At 47.0% G+C, this 26855-nt stretch overlaps 1 protein-coding gene across 5 annotated transcripts in view; it reads left to right on the top strand.

Annotated features, from left to right (window-relative positions):
* The window catches only part of LOC110538992 (liprin-alpha-3), a 47673-nt gene that overhangs the window by 17729 nt on the left and 3089 nt on the right, over nucleotides 1-26855 (top strand). For 2 of the 5 annotated variants that reach the window (XM_090193765.1, XM_090193763.1), the window contains exons 3-28: nucleotides 6747-6848; nucleotides 12261-12425; nucleotides 12725-12799; nucleotides 12882-12941; nucleotides 13101-13235; nucleotides 13377-13469; nucleotides 14547-14599; nucleotides 14747-14840; nucleotides 15047-15181; nucleotides 16379-16462; nucleotides 16923-17054; nucleotides 17378-17440; nucleotides 17529-17611; nucleotides 18002-18167; nucleotides 18346-18542; nucleotides 18809-19049; nucleotides 19736-19869; nucleotides 19967-20118; nucleotides 20254-20350; nucleotides 20506-20587; nucleotides 20703-20903; nucleotides 22337-22399; nucleotides 24552-24578; nucleotides 24752-24927; nucleotides 25411-25508; nucleotides 25749-25954. In XM_090193765.1, the coding sequence (XP_090049891.1) occupies nucleotides 6747-6848; nucleotides 12261-12425; nucleotides 12725-12799; nucleotides 12882-12941; nucleotides 13101-13235; nucleotides 13377-13469; nucleotides 14547-14599; nucleotides 14747-14840; nucleotides 15047-15181; nucleotides 16379-16462; nucleotides 16923-17054; nucleotides 17378-17440; nucleotides 17529-17611; nucleotides 18002-18167; nucleotides 18346-18542; nucleotides 18809-19049; nucleotides 19736-19869; nucleotides 19967-20118; nucleotides 20254-20350; nucleotides 20506-20587; nucleotides 20703-20903; nucleotides 22337-22399; nucleotides 24552-24578; nucleotides 24752-24927; nucleotides 25411-25508; nucleotides 25749-25954 (3114 nt within the window). Of the gene's footprint in view, nucleotides 1-6746; nucleotides 6849-12260; nucleotides 12426-12724; nucleotides 12800-12881; nucleotides 12942-13100; nucleotides 13236-13376; nucleotides 13470-14546; nucleotides 14600-14746; nucleotides 14841-15046; nucleotides 15182-16378; nucleotides 16463-16922; nucleotides 17055-17377; nucleotides 17441-17528; nucleotides 17612-18001; nucleotides 18168-18345; nucleotides 18543-18808; nucleotides 19050-19735; nucleotides 19870-19966; nucleotides 20119-20253; nucleotides 20351-20505; nucleotides 20588-20702; nucleotides 20904-22336; nucleotides 22400-24274; nucleotides 24579-24751; nucleotides 24928-25410; nucleotides 25509-25748; nucleotides 25955-26855 lie in introns of all 5 variants that reach the window. The other 3 variants (XR_016485365.1, XR_016485366.1, XM_090193766.1) reach the window with 3 other exon arrangements.

The following is a 26855-nucleotide window of genomic DNA, read 5'->3' as shown; positions in this document are numbered from 1 at the left end:
AGCTAGCAGCACAGAGCTCTGTGATAGATTCAACACTAGCGCTAGCAGCACATAGCGCGGTGATAGATTCGACACTAGGGCTAGCAGCACAGAGCGCTGTGATAGATTCAACACTAGCGCTAGCAGCACATAGCGCGGTGATAGATTTGACACTAAAGCTAGCAGCACAGAGCGCTGTGATAGATTCAACACTAGAGCTAGCAGCACAGAGTGCTGTGATAGATTCAACACTAGCAGCACAGAGCGCTGTGATAGATTCAACACTAGAGCTAGCAGCACAGAGTGCTGTGATAGATTCAACACTAGAGCTAGCAGCACAGAGCGCTGTGATAGATTCAACACTAGGGCTAGCCGAACAGAGTGCTGTGATAGATTCAACACTAGAGCTAGCAGCACAGAGTGCTGTGATAGATTCAACACTAGGGCTAGCAGCACAGAGCGCTGTAATAGATTCAACACTAGGGCTAGCAGCACAGAGCGCTGTGATAGATTCAACACTAGAGCTAGCAGCACAGAGCGCTGTGATAGATTCAACACTAGAGCTAGCAGCACAGAGCGCTGTGATAGATTCAACACTAGCAGTAGCAGCACAGAGCGCTGTGATAGATTCAACACTAGCAGTAGCAGCACAGAGCGCTGTGATAGATTCAACACTAGAGCTAGCAGCACAGAGCGCTGTGATAGATTCAACACTAGGGCTAGCAGGACAGAGCGTTGTGATAGATTCGACACTAGCGCTAGCAGCACATAGCGCGGTGATAGATTCGACACTAGGGCTAGCAGCACAGAGCGCTGTGATAGATTCAACACTATTGCTAGCAGCACAGAGCGCTGTGATAGATTCAACACTAGGGCTAGCAGGACAGAGCGTTGTGATAGATTCGACACTAGCGCTAGCAGCACATAGCGCGGTGATAGATTCGACACTAGGGCTAGCAGCACAGAGCGCTGTGATAGATTCAACACTATTGCTAGCAGCACAGAGCGCTGTGATAGATTCAACACTAGGGCTAGCAGCACAGAGCGCTGTGATAGATTCAACACTAGCAGTAGCAGCACAGAGCACTGTGATAGATTCAACACTAGCAGTAGCAGCACAGAGCGCTGTGATTTATTCAACACTAGAGCTAGCAGCACAGAGCGCTGTGATAGATTCAACACTAGCAGTAGCAGCACAGAGCGTTGTGATAGATTCGACACTAGCGCTAGCAGCACATAGCGCGGTGATAGATTCGACACTAGGGCTAGCAGCACAGAGCGCTGTGATAGATTCAACACTATTGCTAGCAGCACAGAGCGCTGTGATAGATTCAACACTAGGGCTAGCAGCACAGAGTGCTGTGATAGATTCAACACTAGAGCTAGCAGCACAGAGCGCTGTGATAGATTCAACACTAGAGCTAGCAGCACAGAGTGCTGTGATAGATTCAACACTAGCAGCACAGAGCGCTGTGATAGATTCAACACTAGGGCTAGCAGCACAGAGCGCTGTGATAGATTCAACACTAGCAGTAGCAGCACAGAGCGCTGTGATAGATTTGACACCAGCGCTAGCAGCACAGAGCGCTGTGATAGATTCAACACCAGCGCTAGCAGCACAGAGCGCTGTGATAGATTCAACACTAGGGCTAGCAGCACAGAGTGCTGTGATAGATTCAACACCAGCGCTAGCAGCACAGAGCGCTGTGATAGATTCAACACTAGAGCTAGCAGCACAGAGCTCTGTGATAGATTCAACACTAGCGCTAGCAGCACATAGCGCGGTGATAGATTCGACACTAGGGCTAGCAGCACAGAGCGCTGTGATAGATTCAACACTAGCGCTAGCAGCACATAGCGCGGTGATAGATTTGACACTAAAGCTAGCAGCACAGAGCGCTGTGATAGATTCAACACTAGAGCTAGCAGCACAGAGTGCTGTGGTAGATTCAACACTAGCAGCACAGAGCGCTGTGATAGATTCAACACTAGAGCTAGCAGCACAGAGTGCTGTGATAGATTCAACACTAGAGCTAGCAGCACAGAGCGCTGTGATAGATTCAACACTAGGGCTAGCAGAACAGAGTGCTGTGATAGATTCAACACTAGAGCTAGCAGCACAGAGTGCTGTGATAGATTCAACACTAGGGCTAGCAGCACATAGCGCTGTAATAGATTCAACACTAGGGCTAGCAGCACAGAGCGCTGTGATAGATTCAACACTAGAGCTAGCAGCACAGAGCGCTGTGATAGATTCAACACTAGAGCTAGCAGCACAGAGCGCTGTGATAGATTCAACACTAGCAGTAGCAGCACAGAGCGCTGTGATAGATTCAACACTAGCAGTAGCAGCACAGAGCGCTGTGATAGATTCAACACTAGAGCTAGCAGCACAGAGCGCTGTGATAGATTCAACACTAGCAGTAGCAGCACAGAGCGTTGTGATAGATTCAACACTAGAGCTGGCAGCAAATAGCGCTGTGATAGATTCAACACTAGAGCTAGCAGCACAGAGTGCTGTGATAGATTCAACACTAGCGCTAAATAGATTCAACACTAGGGCTAGCAGCACAGAGCGCTGTAATAGATTCAACACTAGGGCTAGCAGCACAGAGCGCTGTGATAGATTCAACACTAGAGCTAGCAGCACAGAGCGCTGTGATAGATTCAACACTAGGGCTAGCAGCACAGAGTGCTGTGATAGATTCAACACTAGAGCTAGCAGCACAGAGCGCTGTGATAGATTCAACACTAGAGCTAGCAGCACAGAGTGCTGTGATAGATTCAACACTAGCAGCACAGAGCGCTGTGATAGATTCAACACTAGGGCTAGCAGCACAGAGCGCTGTGATAGATTCAACACTAGCAGTAGCAGCACAGAGCGCTGTGATAGATTTGACACCAGCGCTAGCAGCACAGAGCGCTGTGATAGATTCAACACCAGCGCTAGCAGCACAGAGCGCTGTGATAGATTCAACACTAGGGCTAGCAGCACAGAGTGCTGTGATAGATTCAACACCAGCGCTAGCAGCACAGAGCGCTGTGATAGATTCAACACTAGAGCTAGCAGCACAGAGCTCTGTGATAGATTCAACACTAGCGCTAGCAGCACATAGCGCGGTGATAGATTCGACACTAGGGCTAGCAGCACAGAGCGCTGTGATAGATTCAACACTAGCGCTAGCAGCACATAGCGCGGTGATAGATTTGACACTAAAGCTAGCAGCACAGAGCGCTGTGATAGATTCAACACTAGAGCTAGCAGCACAGAGTGCTGTGGTAGATTCAACACTAGCAGCACAGAGCGCTGTGATAGATTCAACACTAGAGCTAGCAGCACAGAGTGCTGTGATAGATTCAACACTAGAGCTAGCAGCACAGAGCGCTGTGATAGATTCAACACTAGGGCTAGCAGAACAGAGTGCTGTGATAGATTCAACACTAGAGCTAGCAGCACAGAGTGCTGTGATAGATTCAACACTAGGGCTAGCAGCACAGAGCGCTGTAATAGATTCAACACTAGGGCTAGCAGCACAGAGCGCTGTGATAGATTCAACACTAGAGCTAGCAGCACAGAGCGCTGTGATAGATTCAACACTAGAGCTAGCAGCACAGAGCGCTGTGATAGATTCAACACTAGCAGTAGCAGCACAGAGCGCTGTGATAGATTCAACACTAGCAGTAGCAGCACAGAGCGCTGTGATAGATTCAACACTAGAGCTAGCAGCACAGAGCGCTGTGATAGATTCAACACTAGCAGTAGCAGCACAGAGCGTTGTGATAGATTCAACACTAGAGCTGGCAGCACATAGCGCTGTGATAGATTCAACACTAGAGCTAGCAGCACAGAGTGCTGTGATAGATTCAACACTAGCGCTAAATAGATTCAACACTAGGGCTAGCAGCACAGAGCGCTGTAATAGATTCAACACTAGCAGCACAGAGCGCTGTGATAGATTCAACACTAGGGCTAGCAGCACAGAGCGCTGTGATAGATTCAACACTAGAGCTAGCAGCACAGAGCGCTGTGATAGATTCAACACTAGAGCTAGCAGCACAGAGCGTTGTGATAGATTCAACACTAGAGCTAGCAGCACAGAGTGCTGTGATAGATTCAACACTAGCAGCACAGAGCGTTGTGATAGATTCAACACTAGGGCTAGCAGCACAGAGTGCTGTGATAGATTCAACACTAGGGCTAGCAGCACAGAGCGCTGTGATAGATTCAACACTAGAGCTAGCAGCACAGAGCGCTGTAATAGATTCAACACTAGGGCTAGCAGCACAGAGCGCTGTGATAGATTCAACACTAGAGCTAGCAGCACAGAGTGCTGTGATAGATTCAACACTAGAGCTAGCAGCACAGAGTGCTGTGATAGATTCAACACTAGCGCTAAATAGATTCAACACTAGGGCTAGCAGCACAGAGCGCTGTGATAGATTCAACACTAGAGCTAGCAGCACAGAGCGCTGTGATAGATTCAACACTAGCGCTAAATAGATTCAACACTAGGGCTAGCAGCACAGAGCGCTGTGATAGATTCAACACTAGAGCTAGCAGCACAGAGCGCTGTGATAGATTCAACACTAGAGCTAGCAGTACAGAGCGCTGTGATAGATTCAACACTAGCGCTAAATAGATTCAACACTAGGGCTAGCAGCACAGAGCGCTGTGATAGATTCAACACTAGAGCTAGCAGCACAGAGCGCTGTGATAGATTCAACACTAGAGCTAGCAGCACAGAGCGCTGTGATAGATTCAACACCAGCAGGGTTCATTGAGTGCGTCTGCTCAGTGTGCCGCCACTGCTGAGAAAGGGAGAGCGGGAGAGTGGAGAGAGACAGATTGATAGAGAGAGAGGGCTGCAGAGTGAGAATAAGAGCATGGTACAGAGAGAGAACTGGTGGTGTGAAACACACACACAGACTAATGAATCAGGCCAATTTGCATATTGCTGCATACTAATGATGGAGCTTCTGGCATCTATTCTTAGGTGTTCTGTGTTATCACATGGAGAGATAGAGATGGATGAAGGATTGTGAGGATGATAGCGGAGTAGGCCGAGTGAGAGGATGAGAGGGAGAGATGGAGGCTCGGTACAGTCGGGAGACACCTTGAGGTAGTTTATGATCACATTGTGTCTTGGACTGTGTAGGGGGAGTGAGACAAGGATAGTAGAAAGAGAGAACTCTAGAGAGAGAAAGCAAATAATTGTGGGATATTGGTGCCAAAAGCTGTCTTTTCAGCTAGAGTCAATCCCAGAAATCCAAATTCCTATGGGTCTGCTGTGTACCATCTGTACATCACCCCTTACTTTCCCCCTGTCTTCTTTTTCCCCTGTCTTCTTTTTCCCTTTTCCCCCTGTCTTATTTTTCCCCTGTCTTATTTTTCCCTTTTCCCCCTGTCTTCTTTTTCCATTTTCCCCCTGTCTTCTTTTTCCATTTTCCCCCTGTCTTCTTTTTCCATTTCCCCCTGTCTTCTTTTTCCTTTTTCCCCTGTCTTCTTTTTCCTTTTCCCCCTGTCTTCTTTTTCTCCTTTTCCCCTTGTCTTCTTTTTCCTTTTTCCCCTGTCTTCTTTTTCCTTTTCCTTCTGTCTTCTTTTTCCCTTTTCCCCTGTCTTATTTTTCTCCTTTTCGCCCTGTCTTCTTTTTCTCCTTTTCCCCCTGTCTTATTTTTCTCCTTTTCCCCCTGTCTTCTTTTTCCTTTTTCCCCTGTCTTCTTTTTCCTTTTCCCCCTGTCTTCTTTTTCCTTTTCCCCCTGTCTTCTTTTACATTTTCCTTCTGTCTTCTTTTCCTTTTTCCCCTGTCTTCTTTTTCCTTTTTCCCCTGTCTTATTTTTCCTTTTTCCCCTGTCTTCTTTTTCTCTTTTCTCCTCTATCAGTAGTTACCACTGATGTGCACACTGACAGCCCAGTCCCTAATCTTCCTACCAGTCCACTGAACACAATAATCAACAGTGTTATGTTATAATGCTCCAGGGCATGTAGAATTACACCATATACTGGAAGAGCTGGACTGAGCACCAATGCCTCCCAGTGGCTTGTGGAAACGCCCATGATTCAGTCTTCACATGCTCCAGGACACGGGCGGTTGCATGCCTTTCCTTACTGTGACACTGATAGTGAATGTGTGTCACGGCTTGGTCACGCACGGGTAAAGTCCATCTGAGCCAAGATGGCCGTCAGGACAGAGGATGGTACAGTGTCATATGTGGCCATATGTCAGCCTAGCCTAGACAACGTGGCTGGCCCCGCCATGGCCATGAAGGTGTTCACTGGAGTGTTATGAGCAACCCAGGTCAGGAACATAGACATTATCTGCTCCCAGATATAGGTAGTTGGAAACTCAACGTCATACTATAGACACACTGGTGTCACACATACACACACAGTGGAGGCTGTTGGGAGGAGCTATAGGAGGATGGGCTCATTGTAATGGCTTGATTGGAAGGCTTGGAATGGGGTCAAACGTGGTTTCCATATCTTTGTGTGTGATCCCCTTCTATTCATCCCATTCTAGCCATTACAATGAGCCCATCCTCCTATAGCTCCTCCCACCAGCCTCCACTGTGTGTGTATGTGTGACACCAGTGTGTCACAGGTCTGTAATTTAAATGTTTATTTTTTCTCGTTTAAATGTTTTTGTGCTTAATTGTGTCTTGTTGAACTGTTTGTAATTGTGCTGTATGTATGTGTGCTAATGTACTGTATATGATTATGGCTACATACAGTGTATTGTGAGTAACGCCGCCCCCTTGTGTCTCTGCAGGAGTTTGCAGTGCTGACCAAAGAGCTGAATGTCTGCCGGGAGCAGCTGCTGGAGAGAGAGGAGGAGATAGCAGAACTCAAGGCAGAGAGGAACAACACACGGGTGTGTGTGTGTGTGTGTGTGTGTGTGTGTGTGTGTGTGTGTCCGTGCGTGCGTGTGTGCATGCGTGCGTGTTGAATTGTGGGCTTAAGTGTACGTCTTTGTGTCTATTGATGTGTGCATGTCTATTCATTCACGCATATGTTTACGCTGGAGTAGGTCTGTATACCTATATGTTATTCAGTTCAGTTTGTATTTATTATGGATCTCCATTAGTTGCTGCCAAATTTTAAAAACATTACAATACATTCACAGATTTCACAACACACTGTGTGCCCTCAGCCCCCTACTCCTCCACTACCACATCTACAGTACTAAATCCATGTGTATGTATAGTGCCTATGTGTTCATGTGTGTGTGTGTGTAAGTGTCTGTGCCAATGTTTGTTGCTTCACATTCCCCGCTGTTCCATAAGGTGTTGTTTTAATCTGTTTTTTAAATCTTTTACTGCTTGTGTCAGTTACTTCATGTGGAATAGAGTTCCATGTAGTCATGGCTCTATGTAGTACTGTGTGCCTCCCATAGTCTGTTCTGGACTTGGGGACTGTGAAGAGACCTCTTGTGGCATGTCTTGTTGGGTATGCATGGGTGTCCAAGCTGTGTGCCAGTAATTTAGACAGACAGCTCGGTGTATTCAACATGTCAATATCTCTCATAAATAAAAGTAGTGATGAAGTCAATCTCTCCTCCACTTTCAGTCAGGAGAGATTGACATGCATATTATTCATAGTAGCTTTCTGTGTACATCCAAGGGCCAGCCATGCTGCCCTGTTCTGAGCCAATTGCAATTTTCCTAACTCCTTTTTTGTGGCAGCTGACCACACGACTGAACAGTAGTCAAGGTGCGACAAAACTAGGGCCTGGAGGACCTGCCTTGTTGATAGTGTTGTTAAGAAGGTAGAAGCTAGGACCTGTAGGACCTGCCTTGTTGATAGTGTTGTTAAGAAGGTAGAAACTAGGGCCTGTAGGACCTGCCTTGTTGATAGTGTTGTTAAGAAGGTAGAAACTAGGGCCTGTAGGTCCTGCCTTGTTGATAGTGTTGTTAAGAAGGTAGAAACTAGGGCCTGTAGGTCCTGCCTTGTTGATAGTGTTGTTAAGAAGGTAGAAACTAGGGCCTGTAGGTCCTGCCTTGTTGATAGTGTTGTTAAGAAGGTAGAAACTAGGGCCTGTAGGACCTGCCTTGTTGATAGTGTTGTTAAGAAGGTAGAAACTAGGGCCTGTAGGTCCTGCCTTGTTGATAGTGTTGTTAAGAAGGTAGAAACTAGGGCCTGTAGGACCTGCCTTGTTGATAGTGTTGTTAAGAAGGTAGAAGCTAGGGCCTGTAGGACCTGCCTTGTTGATAGTGTTGTTAAGAAGGTAGAAACTAGGGCCTGTAGGTCCTGCCTTGTTGATAGTGTTGTTAAGAAGGTAGAAACTAGGGCCTGTAGATCCTGCCTTGTTGATAGTGTTGTTAAGAAGGTAGAAACTAGCGCCTGTAGGACCTGCCTTGTTGATAGTGTTGTTAAGAAGGTAGAAGCTAGGGCCTGTAGGACCTGCCTTGTTGATAGTGTTGTTAAGAAGGTAGAAACTAGGGCCTGTAGGACCTGCCTTGTTGATAGTGTTGTTAAGAAGGTAGAAACTAGGGCCTGTAGGACCTACATTGTTGATAGTGTTGTTAAGAAGGTAGAAGCTAGGGCCTGTAGGACCTGCCTTGTTGATAGTGTTGTTAAGAAGGTAGAAACTAGGGCCTGTAGGACCTGCCTTGTTGATAGTGTTGTTAAGAAGGTAGAAACTAGGGCCTGTAGGACCTGCATTGTTGATAGTGTTGTTAAGAAGGTAGAAACTAGGGCCTGTAGGTCCTGCCTTGTTGATAGTGTTGTTAAGAAGGTAGAAGCTAGGGCCTGTAGGACCTGCCTTGTTGATAGTGTTGTTAAGAAGGTAGAAGCTAGGGCCTGTAGGACCTGCCTTGTTGATAGTGTTGTTAAGAAGGTAGAAACTAGGGCCTGTAGGACCTGCCTTGTTGATAGTGTTGTTAAGAAGGTAGAAGCTAGGGCATGTAGGACCTGCCTTGTTGATAGTGTTGTTAAGAAGGTAGAAACTAGGGCCTGTAGGTCCTGCCTTGTTGATAGTGTTGTTAAGAAGGTAGAAGCTAGGGCCTGTAGGACCTGCCTTGTTGATAGTGTTGGTAAGAAGGTAGAAACTAGGGCCTGTAGGACCTGCCTTGTTGATAGTGTTGTTAAGAAGGTAGAAACTAGGGCCTGTAGGTCCTGCCTTGTTGATAGTGTTGTTAAGAAGGTAGAAACTAGGGCCTGTAGGTCCTGCCTTGTTGATAGTGTTGTTAAGAAGGTAGAAACTAGGGCCTGTAGGTCCTGCCTTGTTGATAGTGTTGTTAAGAAGGTAGAAACTAGGGCCTGTAGGACCTGCCTTGTTGATAGTGTTGTTAAGAAGGTAGAAGCTAGGGCCTGTAGGACCTGCCTTGTTGATAGTGTTGTTAAGAAGGTAGAAACTAGGGCCTGTAGGACCTGCCTTGTTGATAGTGTTGTTAAGAAGGTAGAAACTAGGGCCTGTAGGACCTGCATTGTTGATAGTGTTGTTAAGAAGGTAGAAGCTAGGGCCTGTAGGACCTGCCTTGTTGATAGTGTTGTTAAGAAGGTAGAAACTAGGGCCTGTAGGACCTGCCTTGTTGATAGTGTTGTTAAGAAGGTAGAAACTAGGGCCTGTAGGACCTGCATTGTTGATAGTGTTGTTAAGAAGGTAGAAACTAGGGCCTGTAGGTCCTGCCTTGTTGATAGTGTTGTTAAGAAGGTAGAAGCTAGGGCCTGTAGGACCTGCCTTGTTGATAGTGTTGTTAAGAAGGTAGAAGCTAGGGCCTGTAGGACCTGCCTTGTTGATAGTGTTGTTAAGAAGGTAGAAACTAGGGCCTGTAGGACCTGCCTTGTTGATAGTGTTGTTAAGAAGGTAGAAGCTAGGGCATGTAGGACCTGCCTTGTTGATAGTGTTGTTAAGAAGGTAGAAACTAGGGCCTGTAGGTCCTGCCTTGTTGATAGTGTTGTTAAGAAGGTAGAAGCTAGGGCCTGTAGGACCTGCCTTGTTGATAGTGTTGTTAAGAAGGTAGAAACTAGGGCCTGTAGGTCCTGCCTTGTTGATAGTGTTGTTAAGAAGGTAGAAGCTAGGGCCTGTAGGACCTGCCTTGTTGATAGTGTTGGTAAGAAGGTAGAAACTAGGGCCTGTAGGACCTGCCTTGTTGATAGTGTTGTTAAGAAGGTAGAAACTAGGGCCTGTAGGACCTGCCTTGTTGATAGTGTTGTTAAGAAGGTAGAAACTAGGGCCTGTAGGACCTGCATTGTTGATAGTGTTGTTAAGAAGGTAGAAGCTAGGGCCTGTAGGACCTGCCTTGTTGATAGTGTTGTTAAGAAGGTAGAAACTAGGGCCTGTAGGACCTGCCTTGTTGATAGTGTTGTTAAGAAGGTAGAAACTAGGGCCTGTAGGACCTGCCTTGTTGATAGTGTTGTTAAGAAGGTAGAAACTAGGGCCTGTAGGTCCTGCCTTGTTGATAGTGTTGTTAAGAAGGTAGAAGCTAGGGCCTGTAGGACCTGCCTTGTTGATAGTGTTGTTAAGAAGGTAGAAGCTAGGGCCTGTAGGACCTGCCTTGTTGATAGTGTTGTTAAGAAGGTAGAAACTAGGGCCTGTAGGACCTGCCTTGTTGATAGTGTTGTTAAGAAGGTAGAAGCTAGGGCCTGTAGGACCTGCCTTGTTGATAGTGTTGTTAAGAAGGTAGAAACTAGGGCCTGTAGGACCTGCCTTGTTGATTGTGTTGTTAAGAAGGTAGAAACTAGGGCCTGTAGGTCCTGCCTTGTTGATAGTGTTGTTAAGAAGGTAGAAACTAGGGCCTGTAGGTCCTGCCTTGTTGATAGTGTTGTTAAGAAGGTAGAAAATAGGGCCTGTAGGACCTGCCTTGTTGATAGTGTTGTTAAGAAGGTAGAAACTAGGGCCTGTAGGACCTGCCTTGTTGATAGTGTTGTTAAGAAGGTAGAAACTAGGGCCTGTAGGACCTGCCTTGTTGATAGTGTTGTTAAGAAGGTAGAAACTAGGGCCTGTAGGACCTGCCTTGTTGATAGTGTTGTTAAGAAGGTAGAAGCTAGGGCCTGTAGGACCTGCCTTGTTGATAGTGTTGTTAAGAAGGTAGAAACTAGGGCCTGTAGGACCTGCCTTGTTGATAGTGTTGTTAAGAAGGTAGAAACTAGGGCCTGTAGGACCTGCCTTGTTGATAGTGTTGTTAAGAAGGTAGAAACTAGGGCCTGTAGGACCTGCCTTGTTGATAGTGTTGTTAAGAAGGTAGAAACTAGGGCCTGTAGGACCTGCCTTGTTGATAGTGTTGTTAAGAAGGTAGAAACTAGGGCCTGTAGAACCTGCCTTGTTGATAGTGTTATTAAGAAAGTAGAAACTAGGGCCTGTAGGACCTGCCTTGTTGATAGTGTTGTTAAGAAGGTAGAAACTAGGGCCTGTAGGACCTGCCTTGTTGATAGTGTTATTAAGAAAGTAGAAACTAGGGCCTGTAGGACCTGCCTTGTTGATAGTGTTGTTAAGAAGGTAGAAACTAGGGCCTGTAGAACCTGCCTTGTTGATAGTGTTGTTAAGAAGGTAGAAACTAGGGCCTGTAGGACCTGCCTTGTTGATAGTGTTGTTAAGGCAGAGCATCGCTTTATTATAGACCGACTTCTCCCCGTCTTAGCTACTACTGCATCAATTTGTTTTGACCATGACCGTTTACAATCTAGTGTTACTCCAAGCAGTTTAGTCATCTCAACTTGCTCAATTTCCATATTATTTATTACAAGAGTTAGTTGAGGTTTAGGGTTTAAGTGAGTGTTTTGTTCCAAATACAATGCTTTTAGTTTTAGAAATATTTAGGGCTAACTTATTCCTTGCCACCCACTCTGAAACTAACTGAAGCTCTTTGTTGAGTGTTGCAGTCATTTCAGTAGCTGTAGTAGCTGACGTGTTGAGTGTTGAGTCATCCGCATACATAGACACTCTGGCTTTACTCAAAGTCAGTGGCATGTCGTTAGTAAAAATTGAAAACCCTGGGGAATTCCTGATTCTAACTGGATTATATTTGAGAGGCTTCCATTAAAGAACACCATTTGTGTTCTGTTAGACCAGGAACTCTTTATCCACATTATAGCAGGGGGTGTAAAGCCATAACACATACGTTTTTTCCAGCAGCAGACTATGATCGATAATGTCAAAAGCTGCACTGAAGTCTAATAAGACAGCTCCCACAATATTTTTATCATCAATTTCTCTCAGCCAGTCATCAGTCATTTGTGTAAGTGCTGTGCTTGTTGAGTGTCCTTCCCTATAAGCATGCTGAAATTCTGTTTTCATGTAGATCAGATCCTTATTCCAAGTGGCCCCTGCTCTCTGTGTGTCTAGCTGCTGCTGGAGCATCTGGAGTGCCTGGTGTCTCGTCATGAGCGCAGTCTGAGGATGACAGTGGTGAAGAGGCAGGCCCAGTCTCCTGCCGGGGTCTCCAGCGAGGTGGAGGTCCTCAAGGCCCTCAAGTCCCTGTTCGAACACCACAAAGCCCTGGACGAGAAGGTGTGTGTGTGTGTGTGTGTGTGTGTGTGTGTGTGTGCGTGTGTGTGTGTGTGTGTGTGTGTGTGTGTGTGTGTGTGTGTGTGTGTGTGTGTGTGTGTGTGTGTGTGTGTGTGTGTGTGTGTGTGTGTGTGTGTGTGTGTGTGTGTGTGTGTGTGTGTGTGTGTGGTAAAGGGCTGGACAAGAAGGTCAGTCTGGGTGCTAAATGGAGGAGTGAGTGGGCTGGCTCCACTCCCACTCTCTTTCTCCCTTTCCACTATCTCGTCTTTCTCTCCCCCTCTGCCTGTCTGGGACCTCCTTAGGTGCGAGAGAGGTTACGTGTGGCTCTGGAGCGAGTGACTGTTTTAGAGGAAGAGCTGGAGTCCTCCTCAAATGAGGTGAGTTATCCTCGTTCTCCTTTTCCTCTGTCCGCAGATAAAGCATATTTTCTAAACATTCCTGTTCTCCATCTCTACCTAGTGCCATTCTCTACGAGACCAAATCAAAAGACGCCAACAAGGCTTAGAAAATGGGAAAGAGGTGAGGGGATTTATGCTGTATTGGCTGAAGTAAATGTTGAAGTATTAGTGTCTCATGTGCTGCATAGTTTGCTTGGAGTTTAAGGAGTCGCATCACATTTCCATCTTTACATGATCTTGTCTTTCCCTTGTCGTTTTCCTCTCCTTCTTCCTCTCACAGCGGCTGCCCAATGGACCCTCCTCCATCCTGGAGGATGGAGAGATTGACAGAGAGAGACAGAGAGAAACAGAGATAGAGCGGCAGAGAGCAGAGCTGGCCCAGCTGAAAGAAAGACTGGCCCTCATGTGCAGACAGGTGAGGGACAAATAGAGATAACTAACAGTTTGAGTCATACATACACCAGACATACATGTGTTATAAGGAATATGACTTTCATAGATGTGCTACTGACCCAGAGGGTTGCTTCTTGTGTGTAACTATTATGTCACCCTCCAGGTTGGGGAGATCGAGGAACAGCTGACTGCAGCTAGGAGGGAGGTGACCAAGTCAGAGGAAGCCAATCAGAAACTGCAGAGGGATGTGAAGGAGGTGAGCTCTACTTCCCAATTGGTTGAAAATACACGTGTGTGTCAGCATCTCATTGCGCTAGAGAGAAATGTGTGTCTGTTTTCCCTACTCTATTAGAGAAATGTAACAGTTTCCTGTGGCAACAGAGCCATTTTCCTACTTGGCAGCAATAACTGCTACTGTACTGTACTGTATGTGTGAGACTTGCCCTGTAGCCATGGCGACAGTATCACTAGTAAACAGGCAAGCGCGTGGATAGAAGCTGGCGTTGTCACTCACACAGCTGATTGGTGGCTTGGGACTGGGAGGAATTTTGGGGCAAGTGGTCCCAGAGCCACCCAGTCGCCACACCCCCTACCTCCTCCTCCCTCCTCCTCTCCCTCCCATTCCTCCTCCTCCTTCTTCCCTCCTCCTTCTTCCCTCCTCCTCCTTCTTCCCTCCTCCTCTCCCCCCTCCTCTCCCCCCTCCTCCTCTCCCTCCCCCTCCCCCTCCTCTCCCCCTCCCCCTCTCCTCTCCCCCTCCTCCTCTCCCCCCTCCTCTCCCCCTCCTCCCCCCCTCCTCTCCCTCTCCCCCCCTCCTCTCCCTCTTCTCCCTCTTCCTGCTCCTCCTACCCCTCCTCTCCCTCCCCCCATCCTCTCCCCCTCCTCCTCTCCCCCCCTCCTCTCCCTCTTCCTCCTCCTCCTCTTCCTCCTCTCCCCCCTCCTCTCCCCCCCTCCTCTCCCTCCCCTCCCCCCCTCTTCCTCTCCCCCTCCTCCCCCCGTCCTCCTCTCCCCCCCTCCTCTCCCTCCTCTCCCTCTTCCTCCTCCTCCTACCCCTCCTCTCCCCCCTCCTCCTCTCCCCCCCCCCCCCTCCTCTCCCCCCCCCTCCTCCCCCCCCCCCTCTCCCTCCTCCTCCTCCTCCAGGACTTGTGCAATAACATCTGTCACTTGGCAGCGACGTGTTTCCTCTGTCAACAACTTCCTTCAACTAACCATTATCATACTTCAGCTACAGTTCTAGTGGTTTAGCCAGCAGCGCCAAGTCTCTTTGATCATGTCCGACTTTTGTTTTGTTTTTCTCTCTTTTCCTCTGTCCCTCCCCCTTTCTCCTCTCTATCAGGCTCTTTGCCAGAGAGAGGACATGGAGGAGAGAATAACTACTTTAGAACGCAGGTAAATACAACTGTCTATCCACCCCCCCCCCCCCTGAATACACCAGGGAATGTCTTTTGCCATAGGCAATTGTGTCTGTTGTGTTCAGTTGTACGACATTGCCTTCAAGATGTGTCTGCTGTATGTCATTGTGCTGTGTGCCTGCAGGTACCTAAGTGCCCAGAGGGAGGCGACGTCTCTCCACGACATTAAAGACAGGCTGGAGAATGACCTGGCCAGTAAAGACTCCCTCTACAGGCAGGTGGGTGAAGCGACCTGCTTTCTTCTGGTTGTTTCTGCTAGTGGAGAGGATTGGTAGTTTAGCAATGATAAAAGCTCTGCATTTTGCGTTCAGGGTTAAGAATTATTTTTGTTACTGACTGTGAGGGTCAATTCCTTCTCCTCCTTCTCTTCCTCCTCATCTTACCTCTCCCTCTTCCTCCTCCTCGTCCTCCTCCACTCCTGCAGAGTGAGGAGAAGAACAGGCAGCTCCAGGAGCGTCTAGACGATGCCAAGCAGAAGCTGCAGCAGACCCTGCAGAGGGCCGAGACGCTGCCTGAGATAGAGGCCCAGCTCGCCCAGAGAGTGACTGCACTGAACAAGGTACACCACCTCCACTACCTGTGTGTGTGTGCGCGCGTGCGTGTGTGAGTACATCCAAGCGTGCATTCGTGTGTAAAATTGACAGAACACTCAAATCAAATAAATATCAAATCAAAATCTGAAATAAATCAATAGTTGCTACGAGCCCTGCATGATAATGGATGCTGCTTCATCACACTGTTCATCACACTGTTCACATTGTAGTTCAGCCTCAGGTGCAGAACATGTCAAGAGCTGTATGATAATTAATTGCTTGTATCATAAAACTGTAATTTATAACAAACATGATTGTCAAGGAGATGTAAATGTCTCAATCATCAGCATAACCCTAAAGAACCAATTATGTAGTACTTGTTGAGGCAAGATGCCTGAAATGTCACTCCAAATCATATTCATGTACACTGACATTAGTGGAGGCTCCTCAGAGGAGGAAGGGGAGCACCATCCTCCTCAGTGAATTTCATAAAAAATAAAAAATTGTAAAACATTTAAGTTATCCTTTTCAGATAAAACTATACTAAATATAATCACGTCACCAAATAATTGATTAAAGCCCACTATTTTGCAATAACATCACTCAAAAATGTTTCTTAAACGGAAGCAAATGGAACAAAACGGGGATGAACATACCTGAATTTGTCCAATAGAAACTCTTGTTTGCAACTGTTGGACTAATGATTACACCCTATATCAGCTGGATGCAGGCCAGAGTGTGGAAGGCGGTATTGAATGTGTCACTGTCTGTCCATGTGTCACTGTCTGCCACCTCAACATTTTCTCTCGACCTGTGTGCACCTACGTTGTAAACTTTCATTCATAGGCTAAGTTGTAGAAATCTCATGAGGTTATAGGTCAAATTTGAGTATCCTGTAGTAGCCTAAACCTATCGTTGTTACTGGGTGAATGGAATATGAATGACAGTCATCCAATATGCTGTAATAGAAATAAGGCCATGCTCATGAAAAACAAAATCTTAAACAGCACTGACCGCCACTGTCTGACATCTGCAAACAGATCAGAAGTGAATGTGTATGCTAGAAAACATCCTACTGTGTTTGACTATGATCTGCACAGACAGGAGATCACTTAAATCAAACGTTTTACCCAACCCAAGGTTGCGCAGTCATAATTATGTTCTATCAACATTCTGACATGCTGCCTGTTTTGACTCCCCACCCTCCTCCTCTTGCATCACAGGCTGAGGAGCGTCATGGTAACTTTGAGGAGCGACTGCGACAGATGGAGGCGCAACTAGAGGAGAAGAATCAGGAGTTACAGAGGGTGAGTCATGCTCGCTCTCCCTTTTCATTTTCTCCCTTCCACCCCCTCTTTCATACTATTCCTTTATCACTCTTTACTCTACAATGGCATACTAATTTTCTAAACCCTCTATTTGTCAGTCTGTATTCAGATCCCAATCTCCTTCTCTCTCACTCAGTCAAGCAGAAAGGTCGTTGTTAACTATCCGCCCACCCTCTGTCCTTACAATTTTCTATTTTTCTCTCTCCCTGCCTCAGGGCAAGGGAGGCACACAGAGTTTCCCAACTGGAGAGGCCTTGTCCAAGATTGCAACAGGATCAACAGTAGAAACAATAACAGACATGAAAATACCTCACTATTTAGCTCCCTAATCTCTCTTTTTTCTCTTTTCTCTTTCTCTTTCTCTTTCTCTTTCTCTTTCTCTTTCTCTCTCTCTCTCTCACCCTCTCTCTCTCTCTCTCTCCTTCTCTCCTTTCCCTAGGCGAGGCAGAGGGAGAGAATGAATGATGAACACAACAAGCGCCTGTCTGACACGGTGGACAAGCTGCTGTCTGAGTCTAACGAAAGGCTTCAGCTCCATCTCAAGGAGAGGATGGCTGCTCTGGAGGACAAGGTACTACTTACCGGCCCACTCACACCCTCTCACACCTCTTCACACATAGCATAGTTCCCACTCAAAACAGTCAACACTTCAACTAAAACCCATACCCCTTCATTTCACACACACCTGAGTTCCCACTCAAAACAGTCAACACAATCGTCTTCATCCAGTTTCTATTCAAGACTGTTGTCACTTCAATATTAAACCCACTCTGGCTCTAAACAGCTACTCTGGAATACAGTTCGGACCTCATGGCATTGATAATGTGTAATTACAGATATGTTGTTGTTATGCAGTAGACCTAATAAAGTTTTTTTTAATGGTGAACCTTTCAGAATGCTCTCTCTGAGGAACTTTCTAACATGAAGAAGATCCAGGACGACCTTCTAGCAAACAAGGTATATCAAGAGATAATTCCATTTTCACATACTATAATTAAATATTTCAATTGTATTAACTTATTCTCTCTTTCTTTCCCTGTTTCAGGACCAGCTGATAGCCGAGCTGGAGAGGATTCAGCTGGAGTTGGACCAGCTCAGACTGAGACCCGGCGGGTCCTGCTATTCCAGGTCTCTCTCCCTTCCTCAACACACCTCCTACACACCTCATACAGCTGCTGCCTATGAATGTGGCTGGCAGTATTGTAACCAAGTAGTATAAGTGGTTTGCAGTGTTATGTGCTTCCTATAACCTCTCTCTCCTACTCTCAGTATAGGTTCAGGTGTGGCCTGTACATATGGAGCAGAGAGGCTGGATGAATGTACATTCCAGTTATCTCTCCCACCCACTGTCTATATCAGTCTATCTTTCTCTTCTCCCTCTCTCTCTGTTTCTCTGTTTCTCTCTGTTTCTCTGTTTCTCTGTTTCTCTGTTTCTCTCTCTCTCTCTCTCTCTCTCTCTCTCTCTCTCTCTCTCTCTCTCGCTCCCTCTCTCCCTCTCTCCCTCCCTACCGCTCTCAGGTCTCTCCCAGGCAGTGCTTTGGAGCTGAGGTACTCCCACGGGGGCGGCTCCCTCCCCACGGGCTCCACCGCTCACCTGGATCACTACGGTAACTCCAACACAGTGGCCGTGGTCAGGCGGACGCATCGCGGGCGCTGGAGCACAGCCCGGGAGGACACCAGCAAGGTCAGAGGTCACATGATCACATGATCACCTTTGACGTGTCTAATATTGATAATGATATAGTCACATTGATATAGTTGATATGGTCATAAGCATCACAACACAACAAACTGAGCCTTCTCTGTGTGTATGTGTGTGTGCATGCTTGCATGTGTGTTTGTGCGTATGTGTATGTGTGCAGTACGGGGACTGGGACAGTGGGTCAGCGCTGCTGAGGACAGGGTTTGAGGGGGGTGTGGACCACGGTTGCTCTGACGATGAGGACGACAGAGAGACACTGTTTGGCTCGGAGCTGCTGTCTCCCAGCGGACAGACTGATGTCCAGACACTGGCCATCATGCTGCAGGAACAACTAGAGGCAATCAACAAGGAGATCAAGTAAGGGAGGTGGAGGAAGGGATGCAGGTAGCGAGAAGCTGTATTTGTGTACAAGCAGTTTAGGTCAAATGCAGGTGGAGAAGATTCATCCGAGGTTTCTTTTCATTTTCTCATTCAAGACCAACATTCATTGGTCTTCCGTCTGACATGCTCCTAAATCTCCTGTCTTTCCCTCTTCTCCCCTTTTCACTCTGTTTACCCTCTCTCTCTCCGACCCGTTTGTCTGTCTATCTCTCTCCCCCTCTCTGTCCCCCCCCCCCTGTCAGGCTGATCCAGGAAGAGAAGGAGAGTACAGAGTTGCGGGCGGAGGAGATCGAGAGCAGGGTTAGCAGTGTGGCTCTGGATGGTTCCCCCATCCCACCCTCCTCCCTGGGGAGGGACAGTATGGGACGCGGCTTCATCCCTCAATCCCTCACCTCCTCCACCCTGGCCTCCCCTTCTCCCCCCAGTTCTGGGGTCTCCACCCCTCGCCTGTCCCACTCCCCTCACCGCGAGACAGATAGACAGGTACAGCTGCTCTGTCTGTGTATCTGTGTGGGTGTGTTGGGAATGTGTGAGTCTTTGTGTGTGCGTCAGTGGAGGCTGCTGAGGGGAGGACGGCTCATAATAATGTCTGGAACAGAGTGAATGAAATGGCATTAAACAAGCACATTTTTGATAACATATTTACAGGATTTCACTTTTTAATGTGTTTAGTATTGCTTACTAGGTGTTGTCTAATACATGCTGTAACTACTTCCTCTTCAATTCAGGGTTTATTGGAAAAAGCTGTTGAAAACAGGACATTGTATTATAATTTCTTTGTACCCCCTGACGAAGGCCATGCAGCCGAAACGCGGCAGAGTTTTAAAACTTTGTTTCCATTGAACATGCCATACAAATAAAGGCATTTTAATGAATTATATGAAGAGTGTCTTGGTCCTCTTTTTGATGACCCATTTACCCCTTTTACCAAAGAGCACCTTCTGTCTACCAAAATCTACTATTGTGTACCTGTACCCTTCCTCCTTTTTCCACATGGAAACCATGCTTGAAAGTATTTGATATCATTCCACTCATTCCGCTCCAGCCATTACCACAAGCTCATCCTCCCCAATTAAGGGGTCACCAACCTCCTGTGGTGTGTGTACATACGTGCGTACAGTATACATACTGTATAAGGCCTCTAAATGTGTTCCAACTTTACCCTCCAGAACAACAAAGAGGATGATCGGTCACTTGCCCTTCTTGACTCCACCCCTCCACCCACCCCCCGAGCGCTGCGACTAGACAGGATGACCCTCACCCACCCAGGGGCCATGATGGACGACCCCAGGGAATTCCGCAGGTGTGACAGCCAATCATCATCGAGGAAACCCTGTAGCGCTCATATGGTTCGGTCCTTCCCTGTTTCTCTTATTCCATCTGTCTCTTCTGTCTCTCAGTCTGTCAGCAGACGGCAGCAGTTCCAACAGCAGTCAGGACTCTCTCCACAAAGCCAGTAAAAAGAAAAGCATCAAGTCTTCCATCGGCCGCCTTTTTGGGAAGAAGGAAAAGGGAAGGATGGGCCCGGCTGGGCGAGAGTCTGCCTCTCTGGGTGAGAGAGAATTGAAATTGAAAGCGACATAGTCCTTGACTTTAAATGTGTTTCAACTGCAACAGGTCAAAGTCCACCTGGTGTTGACACCCATATTTGTAGTCTTTGTAACCCATGACCCCCTGTGTCTCTCAGCCTCTACGCCTTCTGAGGACCTGGGTACTGGGGATTCTATGGGACTGACCAAGGGAAGCATGACAGGAACTGTTGACAACCGCCGCAGCAAAAGGAAGTGGGTCTCAGGGAATATCACCCTCCGATTCATTTCTCTCCTGAAGTCATTTCTCTTTCCACTCTCTGTTCCACTGCTTTTCTTCCACTCTTTCAGAAAGCACTTTTCGTTTTATGCTAATTCAACCTCTGTTTCTCCCGGTCTCTCTCTCCCAGACATGAGCTGCTGGAGGAGGCGTGTCGTCAGGGTCTGCCCTTTGCATCCTGGGATGGACCCACTGTGGTCTCCTGGCTAGAGGTAATCATAGATGTTTGATAGATAGATGGGAAACCTTTATAGCCATATAAACCCTCACGATCACTACATTCTAGCCAATCTGTTTCTTGCTCACCTCTTTCCCTCTCTACTCCAGCTGTGGGTAGGAATGCCAGCATGGTACGTGGCAGCCTGTCGTGCCAACGTGAAGAGTGGCGCCATCATGGCCAACCTGTCTGACACAGAGATCCAGAGGGAGATTGGCATCAGTAACCCCCTGCACCGCCTCAAACTGAGACTGGCCATCCAGGAGATGGTGTCCCTCACCAGCCCATCTGCCCCGGCCAGCAATCGCTCTGTTAGTAGTCTCACTAGTACACACTCACAGAACACAAACCATGTAGACACAATTATAGGGGTACACATGATACTATATTGATATACACACATATACGTACAGGTAACTGCCAAAATAAAGGAAACACCAACATAAAGTGTCTTAATAGGGCATTGGGCCACCACGAGCCAGAACAGCTTCAATGGCCTTGACACAGTCTACAAGTGTTTTAATAGGGTGTTGGGCCACAACGAGCCAGAACAGCTTCAATGGCCTTGACACAGTCTACAAGTGTTTTAATAGGGTGTTGGGCCACAACGAGCCAGAACAGCTTCAATGCACCTTGACACAGTCTACAAGTGTTTTAATAGGGTGTTGGGCCACCACCAGCCAGAACAGCTTCAATGGCCTTGACACAGTCTACAAGTGTCTTAATAGGGCGTTGGGCCACCACGAGCCAGAACAGCTTCAATGCACCTTGACACAGTCTACAAGTGTCTTAATAGGGTGTTGGGTCACCACGAGCCAGAACAGCTTCAATGCACCTTGACACAGTCTACAAGTGTCTTAATAGGGTGTTGGGTCACCACGAGCCAGAACAGCTTCAATGCACCTTGACACAGTCTACAAGTGTCTTAATAGGGCGTTGGGTCACCACGAGCCAGAACAGCTTCAATGCACCTTGACACAGTCTACAAGTGTCTTAATAGGGTGTTGGGTCACCACGAGCCAGAACAGCTTCAATGCACCTTGACACAGTCTACAAGTGTCTTAATAGGGTGTTGGGTCACCACGAGCCAGAACAGCTTCAATGCACCTTGACACAGTCTACAAGTGTCTTAATAGGGCGTTGGGTCACCACGAGCCGGAACAGCTTCAATGGCCTTGACACAGTCTACAAGTGTCTGGAACTATATTGGAGAGATGTGACACCATTCTTCTATGAGAAATTCCATTATTTTGTGTTTTTTTGATGATGGTGGAAAACGCTGTTTCAGGCACCACTCCAGAATCTCCCATATGTGTTCAATTGGGTTGAGATCTGGTGACTGAGACGGCCATGGCATATGGTTTACATCTTTTTCATGCTCATCAAACTATTCAGTGACCACTCGTGCCCGGTGGATGGGTGCATTGTCATCCTATAGCAATGGTAGCCAAAATAATGGCCTGCCCAACATTTTTATACATGACCCTAAGCATGATGGTATGGTGATTGCTTAATTAACTCAGGAACCACACCTGTGTGGTAGCACCTGCTTTCAATATACTTTGTGTCCCTCATTTACTGAAGTAGTTCCATTATTTTGGCAGCTACCTGTAATGCACATTTACATTATGTGTAGAGATTAACATAAAAATGTTACATGCATTCACAGCAGACTCATCAACACACAAACATTTGAGTTTTTCTGACGATCATGTTTTCTTTCTCTCCTGTCTTGTGACCACAGTCGACCAGTAACGTGTGGATGACCCATGCTGAGATGGAGTCGTTAAACGCAGCCACCAAACCGGTAAGTATGTCCTGTTATGTTAATGTCTCAACATTTTCGAGACATTTAACACTGACGTTCATCTAACATTGACGTATAACAAAGGAGGTTGGTGGCACCTTAATTGAGGAGGACGGGCTCATAGTAATGGCTGGAAAGGAATGAGTGGAATGGTATCGAACACATCATGTTTCCATGTGTTTGATACCATTCCATTCACTCTATTCCAGACATTATTATGAGACATCCTCCCCTCAGCAGCCTCCTGTGATCTACAGTGTAATCGTAAAGTATTCAGACCCCTTCACTTTTTCCACATTTTGTTAAATTACAACCTTATTCTAAAATGGATTAAATTATTATTTTTCCTCATCAATCTACACACAATACCCCATAATGGCAATCGAAAACAAGCTATTAGAAATGTTTGTAAATGTATTAAAAATAAAAAACTGAAATACCTTATTTACATAAATAAGTATTCAGACCCTTTGCTATGACACTTGAAATTGAGCTCAGGTCCATCCTGTTACCATTGATCACCCTTGAGATGTTTCTACAACTTGATTGGAGTCCACTTGTGGTAAATTTAAATTGATTGGACATGATTTGGAAGGGCACACCTGTCTATATAAGGTCCCACATTTGACAGTGCATGTCAGAGCAAAAACCAAGCCATGAGGTCGAAGGAATTGTCTGTAGAGCTCCGAGACAGGATTGTGTCGAGGCACAGATCTGGGGAAGGGTACCAAAACATTTCTGCAGCATTGAAGGTCCCCAAGACCACAGTGGCCTCCATCATTATTAAATGGAAGAAGTTTGGAACTACCAAGACTCTTCCTAGAGTTGGCTGCCCGGCCAAACTGAGCAATGGTCACTCTGACAGAGCTCCAGAGTTCCTCTGTGGAGATGGGAGAATCTTCCAGAAGGGCAACCATCTCTGCAGCACTCCACCAATCAGGCCTTTATGGTAGATTGGCCAGACGGAAGCCACTCCTCAGTAAAATGCACATGACAGCCCGCTTGGAGTTTGCCAAAAGGCACCTAAAGGACTTTCAGACCATGAGAAACAAGATTCTCTGGTCTGATGAAACCAAGATTGAACTCTTTGGCCTGAATGCCAAGCATCACGTCTAGAAGAAACCTGGCACCATCCCTACTGTGAAGCATGCTGGTGACAGCATCATGCTGTGGGGATGTTTTTCAGCAGCAGGCACTGGGAGACTAGTCAGGATTGAGGGAAAGATGAACAAAGTACAGAGAGATCCTTGATGAAGACCTGCACCAGAGCACTCAGGACATCAGACTGGGGCGAAGGTTCACCTTTTAACAGGATAACAACCCTAAGCACACAACCAAGACAATGCAGGAGTGGCTTCGGGACAAGTCTCTGAATGTCTTTGAGTGGCCCAGCCAGAGAAGAATGTGAGAAACTCCCCAAATACAGGTGTGCCAAACTTGTAGCGTCATACCCAAGAAGACTTGAGGCTGTAATCGCTGCCAAAAGTGTCTGAATACGTATGTAAATGTGATATTTCAGTTTTTTCTTTGTAATAGATTTGCAAACATTTCTAAAAACCCGTTTTGATTTGTCATTATGGGGTACTGTGTGTAGATTGATGAGGAAAAAAAATTTTTTAATACATTTTAGAATAACTCTGTAACATAACAAAATGTGGAAAAGGTCAAGGGGTCTGACTACTTTCCGAATGCACTGTAAATATATATTGCTCTACTTATAACTTATACTGCTCAGTTAGGAGTTAAACTCTTTCTCTCTCTCCCTCTGACCCTCCCCCCTCTCTCTCTCTCTCTCTCTCTCTCTCTCTCTCTCTCTCTCTCTCTCTCTCTCTATCTCTCTCTCTCTCTCTCTTTCTGAGTTTGTGGGACTACTAGGTCTTGGTGTTGAGCATCTTCTTCTCTCCCTCTAGTTTCTGTGTAAACTGCTTCACACTAATGACCCGTTCACTAAACTGCTTCACACTAATGACCCGTTCACTAACACACTGTTCCTCCCTTTGTCTTCTCCTTCCTGTTTACTGTCTTCTCCCATCCTCCCTCTGCTTTTCCTCCATCCATCTGTCTTGCCTGCTCCCCCTATCCTGCTCTGCCTCTGTTCTCTCGCTCTTTCTGCCCATGTCTCTCTCTCTCCTGTCCATCTGCTGCATCTAAGGAGCTGAAAGAGATTAGCTGGGATCAGGTAAGGAATGGAAGCACTGTATTAAACGGCATCAACATATAACACACTAATTACACTATTGAATGTGGCCATTGAAAAACAAATGATTCATACAGAAAAGTACTATAAGTAATAATCAAACTACAACTGAAACAAATGAGACACTAGTGAAGGAGTCCTTTTCTGCATCTCAGATCCTGGCCTATGGGGATATGAACCATGAGTGGGTGGGTAATGACTGGCTGCCCAGCCTGGGTCTGCCCCAGTACCGCTCCTACTTTATGGAGTCCCTGGTGGACGCCCGCATGCTGGACCACCTGACCAAGAAGGAGCTGAGGGGACAGCTCAAAATGGTGGACAGCTTCCATAGGTACGTATGGCCTGCTCTCGGCTGTCTGTCTCTCGCTCTTGCTCTTTCTGTTGCTGTTATTAACCTCGGCACCTGGGTGGGGAGGCGTTTTTCTGCCTCGAGGGGGTGGTGAAAAGCAAATAGACAAAATTCCAGTTTCTACAAATGAACAATGAATTCTTCTTCTGCAACTGTTTCCCACTCCCACTTCACTCACTGCCTTTCCTTTTCTGTCCGTCATTCTTTCTCTCCCTCTGTTGACACTCTAGCTCTCTCTGGTATGTCACTGTGTGTGTTCGTGGCATGGGAAACATGCAGGTGTTAAAGGATATGTTGAAAGATTTCCTGCTGTTGTGACACTCTCAATCTGCAGGTGTGTCTTCAGGCCTTCTCCGGGTCAAAGACACCGGAGTGCTCTAATACTTTCTCTGAGTACAGGTGAGAGTCAGTCGCCATGCCCTCTATTAACCGCCTGACCTTTTGACCTCTCTTGACCTTTCTCAGGGTTAGTTTGCATTATGGCATAATGTGTCTGAAGCGCTTGAACTACGACCGCAAAGAGCTAGAGAGGAGGAGAGAAGACAGCCAGCACCAGAACAAAGGTGTGTTCCTCCTCTCTGACATTAAATCCTTTGTTCCAATTTAGTGCTTCTCATCCATCCATCCATCCAACCAATCCTCCATTCAGTAACAATCAAAGCCTCGATTGATGGTCAGTAGAAGGTGTTTCACTGCTTGGCTTGAGCAAAAGTCTGCACCCACATTGGCCCTGTCAGTGTAAGATCCAGTCACCCTGTGGGTTTCTTTGAGTGAGAATCAGGTGTTCTGATATTTTCTGACAGATGTCTTCGTCCCACTACCCCTCTGCGTAGATGTGATGGTGTGGTCCAACGAGCGTGTGATGTGCTGGGTGCAGAACATCGGGCTGAAGGAGTACGCTGACAACCTGACAGAGAGCGGGGTCCATGGGGCCCTCCTGGCTCTGGACGACACCTTCGACTACACAGACTTGGCCCTGCTGCTGCAGATACCCAATCAGAACACACAGGTACTCACCCATCTAACCAATCAGAACACACAGGTACTCACCCATCTAACCAATCAGAATACACAGGCATGCACAAGTCTCACCCCACCCACTAATCAGAAGTGATTAAATGCCTTCCCCTGCTCAGATGTTGCATGCAACAACCGATGGTTGTCTGCCACGTCATCGACTGTGTCTTCGGGACCAGATTGCTATAACATATGATGTGGGTAGCAGATACTTCAAAATAAAAGTTTATTGGTCACGCACACAGATTTTGCAGATGTTATCGCAGGTGCAACAAAATGCTTTTCACACTTCAAATACCTATCCAGGCATTGTAATATATGTCATGCGTCAGCAACGCCTGGACAGAGAAACGCGCCCATGAACTGGATTCTTACTGCACCTGTATCTCAGTAACAGTGTCCCCAGGCTAACTTCTGGCTGGTGGATGACAGTTGTATCTCAGTAACAGTGTCCCCAGGCTAACTGCTGGCTGGTGGATGACAGCTGTATCTCAGTAACAGTGTCCCCAGGCTAACTTCTGGCTGGTGGATGACAGTTGTATCTCAGTAACAGTGTCCCCAGGCTAACTGCTGGCTGGTGGATGACAGCTGGATCTCAGTAACAGCGTCCCCAGGTTAACTGTTGGCTGGTGGATGACAGTTGTATCTCAGTAACAGTGTCCCCAGGCTAACTGCTGGCTGGTGGATGACAGTTGCATCTCAGTAACAGTGTCCCCAGGCTAACTGCTGGCTGGTGGATGACAGTTGTATCTCAGTAACAGTGTCCCCAGGCTAACTGCAGGCTGGTGGATGACAGTTGTATCTTAGTAACAATGTCCCCAGGCTAACTGCTGGCTGGTGGATGACAGTTGTTTCTCAGTAACAGCGTCCCCAGGTTAACTGCTGGCCGGTTG

Source organism: Oncorhynchus mykiss, chromosome 12 (assembly GCF_057628025.1).
Source record: "Oncorhynchus mykiss isolate SJ-2025 chromosome 12, ASM5762802v1, whole genome shotgun sequence".
NCBI classification, from domain to species: Eukaryota; Metazoa; Chordata; class Actinopteri; order Salmoniformes; family Salmonidae; genus Oncorhynchus; species Oncorhynchus mykiss.
The sequence above is the reverse complement of the archived record's forward strand: the minus strand, read 5'-3'. Positions and strand labels throughout refer to the sequence as shown.